The 15,153-nt window shown below is 70.7% G+C and overlaps 1 protein-coding gene across 1 annotated transcript; it reads left to right on the top strand.

Moving 5' to 3' along the window:
• Nucleotides 1–1,156: 1,156 nt before the first annotated feature.
• Nucleotides 1,157–15,008, top strand: MAST1 (microtubule associated serine/threonine kinase 1). The gene is given in 28 exon segments (XM_084501616.1): nucleotides 1,157–1,256; nucleotides 1,509–1,540; nucleotides 2,635–2,723; nucleotides 3,133–3,208; nucleotides 3,501–3,579; nucleotides 3,823–3,986; nucleotides 4,335–4,410; nucleotides 4,806–5,012; nucleotides 5,631–5,732; nucleotides 6,180–6,309; nucleotides 6,530–6,597; nucleotides 6,682–6,767; nucleotides 6,854–7,062; nucleotides 7,746–7,884; nucleotides 7,972–8,104; nucleotides 8,216–8,381; nucleotides 8,802–8,903; nucleotides 8,996–9,118; nucleotides 9,355–9,464; nucleotides 9,974–10,101; nucleotides 10,305–10,462; nucleotides 10,557–10,721; nucleotides 11,095–11,324; nucleotides 11,718–11,840; nucleotides 12,290–12,426; nucleotides 12,769–12,938; nucleotides 13,486–13,982; nucleotides 13,984–15,008. Coding segments are annotated over 28 exon segments (3,903 nt in total). The 5' UTR covers nucleotides 1,157–1,217; the 3' UTR covers nucleotides 14,149–15,008.
• The last annotated feature ends 145 nt before the right edge of the window (nucleotides 15,009–15,153 follow it).

Below are 15,153 nucleotides of genomic sequence, written 5' to 3'. Positions count from 1 at the left end.
GGGGCAGGGTGGCAGCGGGGTGTTGTGGAATTGGGGGGGGCAGGGTATGGGGGGGGCAACAGCAGCGGTAGGGGATGGGGCAGCCCCCCCCGACCCCCTCAACCCCCCCCCAGGGCTGACGAGGACCCAGCAGAGGACCCCGCGGCCCCCCCTCGGTGCTCTCGTACTTCACCCGCCCCCCCCCCCCGCCGCCGCCCGGCGCCCCCCCCACCGCTTCTTCCAGGAGCGCAGCCTGCGGCCCTTGGCCGAGCTGTGACCCCCCCGCGCCCCCCCCCCCAAAATAAAATAAAAATAAAATAAAGCTTTTTTTTTAACAAAAAGAGTCAAAAAGCAGAAAACTGTTTTTTTTGTTGTTTTTTTTTTTTTGGGGGGGGGCAGCACCAAGCAGGTCGCTGGGGGGGGGCTGGGGCTCAAGGGGGGGGTTGGGAGGAACTTGGGGGGGCCTCCCCTTTGTGTCCCCCCCCCCCCCCCCCGTTAATCGGTGCTGGCCGCCCGCCGTGGCCTCAATCCCGGGGGGATTAGAGCTGTAATCCGGGGGGCAGCGGGGGGGGGGCACCGCGGGTGTAGGGGTGTCACTGGGGGGGGGAGGGGGGGGGGGAGCAAAGGAAACCTTTTTCCCCATTTATTTTATTGGGGGGGGGCACTCCAGTGAAATCACTAATGAGGCGGGGGGGGTGTAATTTCGGGGGGGGGTTGTAATTTGGGGGGGGGCATTCCGGGGGGGGCATTGGGGGGGGGTCTTGACCCCCCCACACTGTTAAATTTGGGGGGGGAGGGCGCTGGGTAGCTGCGGTTCAGCACCGCGGCCAGCGCCGGGTTTTATGGGGGGGGGGGGGGCCGGGGAGGGGGGGCAATAATGGATGAGGGCAATAACGGGGGGGGGCAATAATGGGGGGGGCAATAATGGGGGGGGGGTCAGGACGATGTAAGGGAGGGGTTGTGGGGGCGGGGGGGGTGGAGGCGCCGGCAGTGAACGGGTTAACCCCCCCCGGGTGGGGCTGCCCCCCCCCTCGGGTAAGGGCCCCCCCCGCCGCCTGCCCCCCCCCCAAAAAAGGGGGCGTGTCCGGGGGCCGGGGCCAGGGGCGGGGCCTAACGGGGGTCGGCGGAGGATGGCGGCGGGCGCTGAAGGGGGGGGCGTGGGGGGCGCCGGGGGGGGGGCAGGAGAAGGAGGAGGGGGAGGGGGGGGGCCGGGACCCCCCCCCCGCAGCGGCAGCGCCATGGACGACTCGGGCGTGATCCGGAGGCGGCGGCTGCAGGTACCGGGGGGGGGGGGAGGCACGATACGGGGGGGGGGTCGGTACCGGGGGGGGGGGCTCGGTCCGGGGGGGGGGGTTCGGTCCGGACGGTGTCTGCCCTGCGGGGGAGTCGCTGCAGGGCTTGGTGGGGGAAGGGGGGCACTGCGGCCCCCCCCCCCCCCGCCGCAGTGCAGGGGCTGGGGGGGCTCTGGCTGTGCCCCCCCCTCCCCCCCCACGACCCCCCCCCCTGTACCCCCGCCCGGCGTTTTGCAGAAGGAGCTGCCGCTGCCGCGGAAGAGCAGCAGGTGAGGGGCCCCCCCCCAAATACCCCCCCAAATAACCCCCCCAAGTCCCCCCCCCAAAATGAGCCTCCCAAATACCACCCCCCAAAAAAAAAAAATCCCCCCCCCAAGGGCAGGGTGGGGCCGCACACGCGTGGATCGCGCCCCCCCCCCATTTAAAGCCCCCCTCCGGCCCCGCCCCAGCCCCGCCCGCCGCAGCCTCTGCCGCGGCCCGGCCCCCCCCCGCCCCCCCATTAAACCCCCCCCCACACCCCCTCTCCCCCCGCGGCCCCCCCCCCGCGATGCCACTCCCGGTGGGCAGCAGCAGCCGCAGCATGTTCCGCCGCACCAAGAGGTACCCCCCCCCCCCGCCCCCGGCCTTCGGCCTCATCCTCAGCATCTTTCTTATCCTCATCCTCCCCCCCCGGCCTTCATCCCCATCCTCATCATCCTCATCCCCCTCCCCGTCCTCATCCTCCCCGGTTCAGCCTTCCTGTCATCGCCGCCATCCTCCGGCCTTCATCCTCCCATCCTCACCCTCATCCTCCCCCCCAGCCTTCATCCTCATCATCCTCATCATCCTCATCTCCATCCCCATCCTCCCCCCAGCCTTCATCTTCATCCCCATCCTTATCATCCTCATCCCCATCCCCATCCTTCCCCTCAGCCTTCATCCTCCTCCTCATCCTCCCCAGCTCAGCCTTCATCCCGCCGCAGCCGCCATCCTCCGGCCTTCGTCCCTCCTTCATCCTCGCCCCCCCCCTCCAGCCTTCATCCCCACCCTCAGCCCTCCTCATCCTCCTCACCCTCATCCTTCCCCCCCTTCCTCCTCCATCCTCATCCTCTCCTTCATCCTCCCCCCCTCCTCCATCCCCATCCCCCCCCATCCCCTGCCCCCCCCCATCCTTCATCCCCCGTCCTCCCTCCCTCCTCTTCCTCACCCTCCATCTTCACCCCCCCCCCATCCGTGCCCCCCCCCATGCTGTCGGGTTGGGGATGGGGGACTGTGTGTGTGTTTCCAGCGGCTTTCCTGGGTGCAAGGTGTGTGTGGGGGGGGGGGCAGTGGTGTGGGAGGGGTCTCCCCACCCCCCCCAAAAAAAAAAACTGCTCCCCCCCAGCTGCCGCACGAGCAATCGGAAGAGCCTGATCCTGACCAGCACCTCGCCCACGCTCCCGCGCCCCCACTCGCCACTGCCCAGCCACATCGGTGAGAGCCGGGCCCCCCCCGGCCCCCCCCGGGCCCCCCCGTCCCTGAGCCCCCCCCCATTTCATTCCCCCCCTCCCCGAACCCATGGGGACCCTCCAGGACCTGCCCCCCTCAGTGCCCATAGGGACCCCCTCAGCCTGCTGCCCCCCCCCAAAGGGCCCCATAACCCCCCCATCCCCAATAACCCCCCCAGCCCCCTCCCAAAAAAAACACTCATTGCCTCCCCCCCCCCCCAAGACCCTCCCCATCCCTTGGGGTCAACCCCCTCCCTCTGCCCCTGGGTGGGAGGGGGGCGCCTTAGCCCCGCCTCTTCTGCTGTGGGCGGGGCCTGGCAGGGCGGGGCAGCAGTGACGTCACCCCCATGCCCCCCCAAAAAAAAAAAACAAAATTTGCTCCCCCCCCCCCGCAGGCAGCAGCCCCCTGGACAGCCCCCGAAACTTCTCGCCCAGCAACCCCGCACACTTCTCCTTCGCCTCCTCCCGCCGGTAAGGGGGGGGGGCCATGGGGGGGGGGGTCCCACGATGGGGGGGGTTCTAGGATGAGGGGGTGGTCCTAGGATGGGGGAGGGGGGTCCAAGGATGGGGGAGTCCCAGGATAGGTGGGGGGGGTCTCAGGATTAGTGGGGGGGGGTCCCACGATGGGGGGGGTCCCAAGATTGGGGTTCCAGCTGGGGGCAAACCAGGTTACCCAGGCTGGTTTGGGGGAGGGGGATAGCGGGGTGGGGGGGTCAGGGTGTTGGGGTCACTGATGCCCCCCCCGTGCCCCCCCCCACCCCAGAGCCGACGGGCGCCGCTGGTCCCTGGCCTCGCTGCCCTCCTCGGGCTATGGCACCAACACGCCCAGCTCCACCGTCTCGGTGAGTGTGGGGGGGGCAAACCTCGGTGCCCCCCCCCCCCCCAAACACCAAGGGGACCCTTGGGGGGTGTCCCCCCCCTCCCCTCCCTCCCCTCCCCCCCATAACCCTGGGGGTTCCCCCTGTGGGTGCTGGCTGTGACCACCCACGGTGGGGGGGGGGTCCGAGGAGAGTCTGGGAGGGGGTCAAGGGGGGGGTCAAGGGGGGGGGTCCGTGGGGGGGTCCGTGGGTGACGCGGGCGCGCAGTCCTCGTGCTCGTCGCAGGAGCGCCTGCACCAGCTGCCGGCGCAGCCGACGCCGGAGGAGCTGCGCTTCCTCTCCCGGCACTTCGGCAGCTCCGAGAGCCTGGCCGAGGAGGATGGGGGGGCCCGGGGGGGGCCAGCCCCCCGCCCCCGCTCCCGCAGCCTCAGGTAGGGCCTGGGTTGGGTTGGGGGTGGGGAGAGAGTTAAATGAGGGGGGGGGTCGGGGACAGCAGCGGGATGGGGGGGGTGATGGGTTGGGGACGCTGTGGGGTTGGGGGTTGGGGGGGGGAAGGGTGGGGTGGTGTTGGGGGGCCATGTGGGAGAGGGGACACTGGGGGGGGGCAGCATGGGGTCACCAGGGGGAGGGGGGCGCAGTGGTGGGGGGTGGGCACTGCGAGTGATGGGGGCACCGAGGTGATGGGGGGGGGGGGTGCTGGAGGGGGAGGGGGGATGCTGCAGCGGGGGCGTGATGGGGATCCCATGGGTGCCAGCGGTGTTCCCCCCCCCCCTCCCCAGCCCAGGGCGCTCGCCCTCATCCCACGACAACGAGATCGTGATGATGAACCACGTCTACAAGGAGCGGTTCCCCAAGGTGGGGGGCACGGGGAGCTGGGGGGGGCGTGGGGGGGGTACAGGCTCCTTGGGGGGGGGTTGGAAGGGATATGGGGGGGGATTTGGGTGGTTCAGGGAGGTCTACAGGGCACCGGGGGAGCGTAGGGGGTCCTGGGGAGGTGATGGGGTGGTTATGGGGGGGGCACCACGGGGGGGATGCAGGAGGGAGACTTGGGGGTGTGAGGGTCGGGGAGTTATGGGGCAGCTTGGGCAGGTCTGGGTGGGCATTGGGGGGGATGTGGGAGGGGTTTTGGGGGTGTTAGGGTTGGGGAGGTTACGGGGCAGCTCTGGGGGGTCCAGGTGGGCAATAGGAGGGGTGATGCGGGGTCCTGGGGGGGGGGGGGGTGAGGGCAACCCCGGGGGCGTTCCCCGCAGGCGACGGCGCAGATGGAGGAGCGGCTGGAGGAGTTTGTGCGGGGCTGCGGCCCCGGGGGGACACCGCTGGCCGACGGCGCGCTCAGCTTCATCCAGCACCAGCTGGCCGAGCTGGCCCGCGACTGCCTGGCCAAGGCGCGCCACGGCCTCATCACCGCCGGCTACTTCTACGAGCTGCAGGAGAACATGGAGCGGCTGCTGCAGGACGTGAGCGGGGGGGCTGCCGGGGTGGGGGGCGCCCAACGGCACCCAACGGGACCCAACGGGACTCAATGGGCACCCAACGGGATTCAATGGCACCCAACAGGCACCCAATGGGCCCAGTGGGCACCCAACGGCACCCAATGGGACCCAACGGCACTCAGCGGGTACCCAGTGGCACCCAGTGGGCACCCAACAGGACCCATTGGGTACCCAGCGGGACTCAACGGGCCGAATGGGCACCCAGCAGGACCCAACGGGACCCAATGGCACCCAGTGGGCACCCAGCAGGACCCAATGGTGTCCAACGGGACCCAATAGGCACCCAATGCGATCCAATGGGCACCCAACGGTGTCCAGCAGGACCCAACAGTGTCCAACAGGACCCAACTGCGTCCAAGGGGCACTCACTGGGACCCAACAGGACCCAAAGGCACCTTATGGGCACCCAACAGCACCCAACAGCATCCAACGGGACCCAACGGTGTCCAATGGGCAACCAAGAGGCACCCAAGGGGGCCCGGCAGGGGCCAATGGCACCTCATGGGGATGCCCCAGTGCCCCCAAGCCCCCCCTGGTGCCATCGGGACCCCCCACCCCTAACCCCCCCTCTGTTCTCCCCAGGCCTACGAGCGCTCGGAGTCAGAGGAGGTGGCCTTCATCACCCAGCTGGTGAAGAGGCTCCTCATCATCATCTCCCGCCCCGCCCGGCTGCTCGAGTGCCTGGTGAGACCCCCGGGACCCCCAGCCCCGACCTTCCCCCCCCCACGGCCATGGGGGGGGCCCTGTGCCCCCCACACACACCCTCCCCACCCCGCCTTGCACCATCCCAACCGCCCAATCGCCGCCATCCTTCCCCGTCACCCTGACAACGCCCTGGCCAATCCCTGAGCACCGCTGATGAGGAGGCGGGGCTTCCGTTGCCACGACAACAGCCGTGTTGCCAGGGCATCACTACAGCCACCGGGGACCACGGGGCGCACACGCGTGTGCGGCGCCTTGCACGTGGGCACGCTCGTGCAGCACCATGGGCAGAGCAACGCGCACGTGTGAGCCCGCACACGCGTGTTGTCGCACACACGTGTGCCCGGCGTGCTCGTGCTGCCACGCACGCATCCCCACGTGCTGGGCGTGCGTTGCACACGCGCGTGCCCCCCCCCCGTGTGCGTGCAGGAGTTCGACCCGGCGGAGTTCTACCAGCTGCTGACAGCGGCTGAGGGGCAGGCGCGCGAGGGGCTGCTGAAGGCCGACATCCCGCGCTACATCATCGGGCAGCTGGGGCTGGCACGCGACCCCTTCCCCGGTACACACGCGTGTGCAACCGGCCGCCGGGCGTGCGCGGGGTTTGCACGCCAGTGGAGGTGTGCATGGGGGCTGGAAGGGGTGCGCGTGGGGTTTGCACGCCCGTAGGGGTGTTCGGGGGGTGCAAGGGGGGTGGCAGACAGTGGGGGGGGGGGGCGTTGCACGGCGTTTTGCACACCTCGGGCACATGTGACTGCGTGCCCTGCTCCCCCCCCCCATAGACGTGGTGCATCTGGAGGAGCCTGACAGCGGTGGGAGCAACACACCAGAGCCTGAGGAGGGGGCTGAGGTGGGTCCTGGCTCAGGGTCCCCCATGCGTGCAAGGCCCCCCCCTCCCCAAAGCCCCCCTCCAGTCACCCCGTGACCCCCCCAGGGCCGCAGCAGCGCCCCCAGGACCAAGAAGCCGCCAGGGGAAGGCGACTTTGAGACCATCAAACTGATCAGCAACGGCGCCTACGGGTGAGTGGCCGGAGAGGGGGTCTTGGGGGGGGTGGGGGGGGTTGTGCGGGGCCGGGGGGGCCCGGCATGACGCCGCCTGTGCGCAGGGCGGTGTACCTGGTGCGGCACCGGGCCACGCGGCAGCGCTTCGCCATGAAGAAGATCAACAAGCAGAACCTGCTGCTGCGCAACCAGGTGCAGCAGGCCTTCGTCGAGCGCGACATCCTCACCTTCGCCGAGAACCCCTTCGTCGTCAGCATGTTCTGCTCCTTCCAGACCCGCCGCCACCTCTGCATGGTCATGGAGTACGTCGAAGGTGTGATACGGGGCCGGGTGGCACAATATGGGGGCTGGGCGTCGCGATATGGGGGCCGGGCATCGTGATATGGGGACCAGGTGTCGTGATATGGGGGCTGGGTGTCGCGATATGGGGGCTAGGTGTAGCGATATGGGGGCCAAGCGTCGCGACACAGGACTGGGCGTCACAATATGGGGGCCATCTGTCATGATACTGGGGCCAAGCATTGCGATATGGGGCCAGATGTCATGATATGGGGCCAGACATCGCAATATGGGGGTCAGGTGTTGTGATGCAGGGCTGTGTGTTGCAGTATGGGGCTGGACATCACGATACAGGGATTGGTGGTGTGATATGGGACCAGGCAGCGTGATATCATACTACTGGGTGTCACGACTCGGGGCGGTGTGCCCTGATATAGAGGGCTGTGAGATGCAGCATGGGGCTGGAGGGCAGGACAGAAGGCTGGGCGTCGCGATATGCAGTTGGGTATCGTAATATGCAGCTGGGCATCATGATATATGCAATTGAGGGTCACAATATGCAGTTGATGGTCTTGACATGCAGTTGGGTGTCGCGGTATGCAGTTGGGCGTCGCGATATGCAGCTGGGCGTCGCGATACAGAGCAGTTGTCATCCCGCCCGGGCTGTTACCATCCCCCCACGGGCCTCTGGTGTCGCGACATGTCGCCATCCCGCAGGCGGGGACTGCGCCACGCTGCTGAAGCACATCGGGGCGCTGCCGCTGGAGCTGGCGCGCCTCTACTTCGCCGAGACCGTGCTGGCCCTCGAGTACCTGCACAACTACGGCATCGTGCACCGCGACCTCAAGCCCGACAAGTACGGCCGCGATGGGGAGGGGGGTCCCGGGGCTGGGGGTCCGGGGGGGGGTCCCGGGGGGGGTCCCAGCCGCCGGGCTCCCCGCAGCCTGCTGATCACCTCGCTGGGCCACGTGAAGCTGACGGACTTCGGGCTCTCCAAGATGGGGCTGATGAGCCTCACCACCAACCTCTACGAGGGCCACATGGAGAAGGACGCCCGCGAGTTCCGGGACAAGCAGGTGGGCGTGGCCTCCGGGGGAGGGGCATGGCCTCTTGGGGCGTGGCTTTTAGGGCGTGGCCTCTTGGGGCGTGGCCTCTTGGGGCGTGGCCTTTAGGGTGTGCCCCCCCAGGTGTGCGGCACCCCCGAGTACATCGCCCCCGAGGTGATCCTGCGGCAGGGCTACGGGAAGCCCGTGGACTGGTGGGCCATGGGCATCGTGCTCTACGAGTTCCTGGTGGGCTGCGTGCCCTTCTTCGGGGACACCCCCGAGGAGCTCTTCGGGCAGGTCATCTCGGGTACGGGGCTGGGGGGGGGCACGGGGACAGCGGGGACGTGGGCAAGGGGTGGATGTTGTCTGTTATAGGGGGATGGGGATATGGGGACAGGGGAAATGGGGACACAGGGATAGGGATGTGGGGACGTGGGGATGGGGATGATAGGATGGAGCGGGTCATCCCAGGGACATGGGGTCACAGGGACACGGGGGAACACGGACACAGGGATATGGGGACATGGGGATGGGGACGTGGGGCTGGAGCCGGTCATCCTGGGGATACTGGGAAATGGGGACACGGGGACACAGCCACAGGGCACCTCCACTATAGGGACAGACGTGGGGCTGTGGGGCTGGCGGTCCCCGGTGTGGCGCTGGGCCCACAGCAGGCAGCTGCAGCCCTGCATTCACGTGTCCCCATGTCGTGTCCCCCCCGTGGCAGACGAGATCCTGTGGCCAGAGGGGGACGAGGCGCTGCCCCCCGACGCTCAGCACCTCATCTCCCGCCTGCTGCAGCCCGACCCCCTGCGGCGCCTCGGGGCCGGTGAGACCCCGACCCCTGCCCCCCCCCCCAGATCCCCGTGTCCCCCCCTGCACCCCTGAGCCCCGTGTCCCCCCCCCGGTGTCCCCACGCAGGCGGCGCGCAGGAGGTGAAGGCTCACGGCTTCTTCGCGGCGCTCGACTGGACAGGGCTCCTGCGGCAGAAAGCCGAATTCGTGCCCCACCTGGAGTCCGAGGAGGACACCAGCTACTTCGACAGTGAGAGACCCCCCCGGGACCCCCCCCCTGCAAGGGGACACCCCCATGGGACCCCCTCAGCACCCACAGACCCCTCCCTGTTCTCCTTCCACCCCCCCCCAGGAACCCCCTGAGGTTCTCCCCCACCGTATGGAGCCCCCCTGGGCCCCCCTCCCTGGGTGCCGTGTCCCTGCTGCCTTTGGGGACACCTCCCGTGTCCCCTGCCCCCCCCCCCAGCCCTCCCTCCCCCCCCCCAGCACGCTCGGACCGCTACACCCACGTCGCCTCCTACGAGGATGAGGACACAACGGAGGACGAGCCCGTGGAGATCCGGCAGTTCTCGTCCTGCTCCCCCCGCTTCAGCAAGGTGGGCACGGGGGGCACGGGGGGGGGGGGGCACGGGGGCACAGGAACACCTGGGAGGGCTCTGGGGGACGTGCAGAGCAGGTCACTTGTGCACAGCCCCATGCAAAGCCCCGAGTGATGTCATGTCGGAGCCCTCGTGCAAACCCTCGTGCAAACCCTTGTGTGAATCCTCGTGCAAGCCCTCGTGCAGCCCCTGGTGCAGCTCGTGCCTTGGTCCCTGGTGCCAATCCTTGTGCACGCCCTTGTGTGATTCCCTTGCACGCTTGCACAACCCTCGTGCAGCGCCGCACCACGGCCCTGCTGCCGACGCGTGGGGGAGTCCCGCAAGACCTCGGGAAAACCCTGGGCACGATCCCGGGGTGATCCCGGGGTGATCCCGGGGTGATCCTGAGCATAAATCCTGGGGTGATTCCAATTTTATTCTGGCCATGATCCCGATGCGATCCCGGTGCAATCCCGGTGTGATCCCAATGCCATTCCGGCCACGATCCCGGTGTGATCCCGGTGCAGGTGTACAGCAGCCTGGAGCAGCTCTCGCAGCAGCCGGAGCCGAAGGCGGCCAAGGGGCGCCCGCGGGACGAGGGCCGGCGCGAGGGCTTCGCCCGCGACCGCAGCTGGCGCACGGCATCCCCCGAGCTGTGAGCATCCGGGGGGGGCGCCTGGGACCCGGGGGGGGGAACAACAGGGTCACTGGGGGGGGGACAACAACACCTGGGTGCCCCTGGGCACAACTGGGGGGGGGGGCGCCTGGGGACAGCTGGGTGGGTGCCCAAAGCATGATTGGAGGGTGGGGGGGCAGATTTTGCCTCCCCCCCCCCCTCCAGCACCTGGGTCCCTGCAGGAAGCGGCCCCCGGCTGCTGAGCCCCCCCCCGCCGAAGGGGAGGGCAGCCCCCCCCTGGGAGCCCGCCGCCGCTTCTCAGCGCTGCTGGAGCCGGGCCCCCCCCGCAACGGGGTCCCCCCCCGCGACAGCCCCGCCGAGGGCACCAGCGAGGAGCCAGGTGGGTGCCGGGGGAGGGTTGTGGTGGGGAGGGGTCCCTGTGACCCCCCCCTTGCCCCCTCAACGCCCCCATCTTTCCCTTCCCATCCCCGCAGGTGAACGGGCGCTGCCCCCCCCCCGGGCCGAGCTGGGGCTGCGGCGGCCGCGGCACCCAGGGGTGGCCCCCCCCGAGGGGGGGGGTGACAAGCGCAGCCCCCGCGGCCCTGGCAAGGTCACCAAGTCGGCGTCGGCCACCGCACTCTCTGTCATCATCCCCAGCGGTGCGTGTCCCCCCCCAGCAGCACCGAAAGGTGGGGTGGGGGGGGGCTGGCAGGGTCCCCTGGGTCCCCAAGGGTGGGGAGGGCTGGTGGGGTCCCTAAGGGTGGCAGGGTCCCCCAGGGGGTCCCCCAGGTCCCTGAGGGTGGTGGGTGCTGGCGGTGTCTCCGGGGGTGGCAGCGTCCCTTGGTCCCCAAGTGGGGGGGGGGGCTGGGGGAGTCCCCAGGGCTGGCAGGGGCTGGGGGTGTCCCTTGGGGGTGGTAGGGTCCCCCAGGTCCCCCCAGCTCCCCAGGGGTGTCGGGTGCTGTCGGTGTCCCCGGGGGGGGTGGGGGGGTCCCCGTGTCCCCGTCTCTGGGCACGGTGCCAGCGGGGGCGCAGGGGAGGCGCCCGGCTCCTCGCCCCTGGGCAGCCCCATGTCCCCGCGCTCGCTGTCCTCGGACCCCTCGTCGCGGGACTCGTCCCCGGGCCGCGAGCTGGCCCCCGCCGTGGCCGCCCCCCGCTCGCCCATCGCCATCCCCCGGCCCGGCAAGAAATTCGGCTTTACCCTGCGGGCCATCCGCGTCTACTTGGGGGACAGCGACGTCTACAGCGTGCACCACGTCGTCTGGGTCAGCGGGGGACGGGGGGGGGAAAGGGGCACGGGGGGGATGTGGGGACACGGAGGGGACATGGGGGGATATGGGGATGTAAGGGGATGTGGGGGGATGTGGGGATGTGGGGGGGAAAAGGGGACTTGGGGACAAGGAGGGGACATGGGGATATAAAGGGACATGGGGACAAGGAGAGGAAAAAGGGGGCATGGGGACAGGGAGGGGAATAAAGGGACATGGGGTCACAGGGATCTAAGGGGACACAGGGACAAGGAGGGGATATGGGGACATGAGGGCACTGGGGACTGCTCGGTGCGGGTGGGGGCGGTGGGGCCGTGCCAGGGCCATACCGGGGCCGTGCCGGGGCTGTACCGGGGCCGTGCCGGGGCCGTAACGTTGCTGTGGGTGCAGCACGTGGAGGAGGGGGGCCCGGCGCAGGAGGCCGGGCTGTGTGCCGGGGACCTCATCACCCACGTCAACGGGGAGCCCGTGCACGGGCTGGTGCACACCGAGGTCGTGGAGCTCATCCTCAAGGTCAGAGGTCACGGGGTCATGGGGGGGGGCAGGGGGGTCACGAGGCCACGGGGTTGAGAGGTCGGGGTGGGGTTGTGGGTCACGGGCAGGGTTGTGGGTCACCGTGGTGGGGTGGGGGGGCAGAGGTTGGGGTGGGGGCAGAGGTCGGGGTTGGAGGTCATGCTGGGGTCAGAGGTCATGGTGTCAGGGGGTCACGGTGGGGTGAGAGGTAGTGGTGGGGTCAGAGGTCACATCAAAGGCAGAGGTCATGGTGTCAGGGGGTCACAAAGGTGTCAGGGGTCACGAGGGGGTCTGAGGTCACGGTGGGGTCAGAGGTTGTGGCAGGGTGATGGTGGGGTTGGGGTCACGGCGGGGTTGGGGTCACGGCAGGGTCGGAGGTCATGGTGGGGTCAGGGGGTGTGGCGGGGTCAGAGGTCACAGCGGTCCCATGACCCGGGCGGGGCCGGCAGAGCGGCACCAAGGTGCTGGTGACCACGACGCCGCTGGAGAACACCTCCATCCGCCTGGGGCCCGCGCGGCGCCGCAGCGCCCGCACCAAGATGGCCAGGAGGAACCGTCGCGGCGGCACCGGGGGCGGCCACGAGAGGTGGGAGGGGGCCCAGGGTCCGGGGGGGGGTCCCGGTGCCTGGGGTCCCAGTGCCCGGGGGGTTCCCGGTGCCCGGAGGGGGGGGCCCCAGTGCCCGGGGGGGGGTCCCGGTGCCCGGGGGGCTTCTCGGTGACCGGGGGGGTTCCCGGTGCCCAGAGGGAGGGGGGGTCCCGGTGCCCGGGGTGGGGGGGTCCTAGTGCCCGAGGGGGGTCCCGGTGCCCGGGGGGGTCCTGGTGCCCAGGTAGGATCCCGGGGGGGGGGGGTCTCGTTCCCGGGGGGGGGGTTCCCGTTCCGGGGGGGGGTCCCGGGGGGATGCCTGCAGTGACCCCTCCCCGCCGGCAGGCGGCGCAGCGCGCTGTTCCGCCACCTGGCCCGCCAGGCCTCGCTGCTGCACACGAGCCGCTCGCTGACGTCACTGAGCCGCTCGCTCTCCTCCTCCGACAGCCTCCCCGCCTCCCCCACGCACGCGCGCGCGCGGGACCCCGCCCACCCGCCGCGCGCCGCCGAGACAGGTGCGCGTCGCCCGGGGCAACGGGGGCGGGGCCGCGCGGTGGGGCGGGGCGGGGTTGAAGGGGCGGAGCGGGGCTATGGGGAGGGCAAGGGGGCGGGGCTCCGGGGGGCGGGGCTGCAGGGTGGTGAGGAGGGGCTACAGGGAAGGGCAGGGGGCGGGGCTACGGGGGCGGGGCTACGGAAAAGGCAAGGGGGCGGGGCCACAAGGAGCGAGGCTAAAGGTGGGTGAGGAGGGGCTGTGGGGGCAAGGGGGCGGGGCTAAAGGGTGGGGCGGGGCTCCAGGGGGCTGGGTGGAGCTGCAGGAGGCAGGGTGGGGCTACCTGGAGGGCGAGGGGGCGGGGTTCTAGGGGGGCGGGGCTACATGGGGCGGGGCTCCAGGGGCGGGGCTGCAGGGTGGTGAGAAGGGGCTACATGGAAGGAGAGGGGGCGGGGCTCCAGGGGGCGGGGCTCCAGGTGCGGGGCGGGGCTCCACGGGGCGGGGCTCCAGCGGCCGGTCCCGCTGCCCGGGTGCCGGTGCCGGGGCCGCGCGGTGACTCCGGGCCGGGGCAGGGCCGTCCCCTCCCAGCAGCTCCCCGGGCTCCAGCGCTCCCCCGTCGCCGGCCCCGGGCCCGCACCTGCGGCCCAGCTCCCTGCAGGGGCTGTCCCCGAAGCTGCAGCGGCAGTACCGGGCGGCTCGCTGCAAGTCTGCCGGCAGCATCCCGCTGTCGCCCCTGGCCCACACGCCCTCGCCCCCCGCCGCCTCGCCGCCCGCCTTCCCCGCCAAGCTGCACCCCAAGGCCGCCGACTCGCCTCGCCTGGCCCGCCGCGGCCCCCCCGACAAGGCGCTGCCCCCCCCCCGCAAGCTGGGCCTGGAGGCCCGCAAGGACTTCCCGGCCGAGCCCCCCCTGCAGAGCCTGGCGGAGTGGGACGGGGAGAGCCCCGGGGACGGGGCGCCCCCCCCGGCCCCCGCCCGCCGCCTGGGCCGCCAGGAGCCGCCGCTGCTGCTTGGGGCCACCCACGGGGCCGAGGGGGTCCCCGCCGCCGCCCCCGCCCCCCCCAAGGCGCTGAGCCCGGTGCAGGAGCACGAGCAGGGCCGCCGGGGGGGGGGGGCGCCGGGGGTGCCCCCGGTGCCCATCGTGGTGGTGGGGGCAGGGTCGGCACCCCCCGGGGAGGGGGAGAGGGTGGGGAAGGGGGCACCCGCTGGGCGCTGACCCCCCCCCCGCTGGGCACTGACCCCCTCACCAGGCCCTGGCCCCCCCCCCACCAGGTGCTGACCCCAGTCTCTGCTGTAAATAAGGGTGGGGCCAGGCATGCGGGCCCCCCCCCCTCACCCGCCGGCACCTCCCCCCCCGTGTACACAAAGGGTTAATACTGTGACACCCCCGCCCCCCCCCAGGTGTGATGTCATCGGCCCCCACAAACCGCCCCCCCCTCCCCTCGTCCAGGTGTCACCCCCCCCCCCGTTTGCCCCTTGGTTCTTGGCCCGGTGATGTCATGGCGGTGATGTCATAGCGGTGACGTCACACGCGGTGGGGTGAGGGCGCAGCTCTGACGTCATCACAGAGGGGAACTGGTGACGTCACAGCCCTCAGGGCCTGCGAGTGATGTCACTGCCGGTGACGTCACAGTGCCGACGCAGAGTGGAGGTGCTGACATCACAGTTGTGATGTCACCGATGACGTAAGCCAGACGATGTCACAGCCCTGGTGTAACTGGCGGAGCGGGCCCGATGGTGTCATAGCCACTGCATAACCGATGGTGTGGCAACGGTGATGTCACGGCCACAATGGCGCCGATGACATCACAGCCGTGACGACGTCAGGACGGGAGGCGTGACCCGGGCGGTGACGTCATTGCCGTGATGTCACCGCACGGGGCTCGGGCGAGCCATGACGTCACACCGCAGCAGCCCCCACCGCTCCCAGGGCCGGCCCGGCGGATGACATCACCACCGCCCTGTGACGTCATCACCCCCTCCCCCCCATTCTTGCTATGCAAACGGCCCCCCCCCCCCCGGGCACAGGGGGCGATGGGGGCGCCCGGGGGGGCCCCGGGGACCAATAAAGGCTGCACAGCACCGCCCGGCCCCGCTGCTCTGTCCTGTGGGGGAGTAGGAGGGGGGTGGGGGCTTCGGCTCGTGAAAAACCCTCAAATCCCCCCAAAATCCCGCTCGCCCCCCCCACAATGTCCCTTGGGGGTTGGGAGGGGGGGGACGGTAATGCGCTCCGGGCAGGAAAG

This window comes from Aythya ferina (assembly GCF_964211825.1).
Source record: "Aythya ferina genome assembly, chromosome: 33".
Classification (NCBI taxonomy): Eukaryota; Metazoa; Chordata; class Aves; order Anseriformes; family Anatidae; genus Aythya; species Aythya ferina.
Note: the sequence above shows the minus strand (reverse complement) of the source record. Positions and strands in the feature narration are given on the sequence as shown.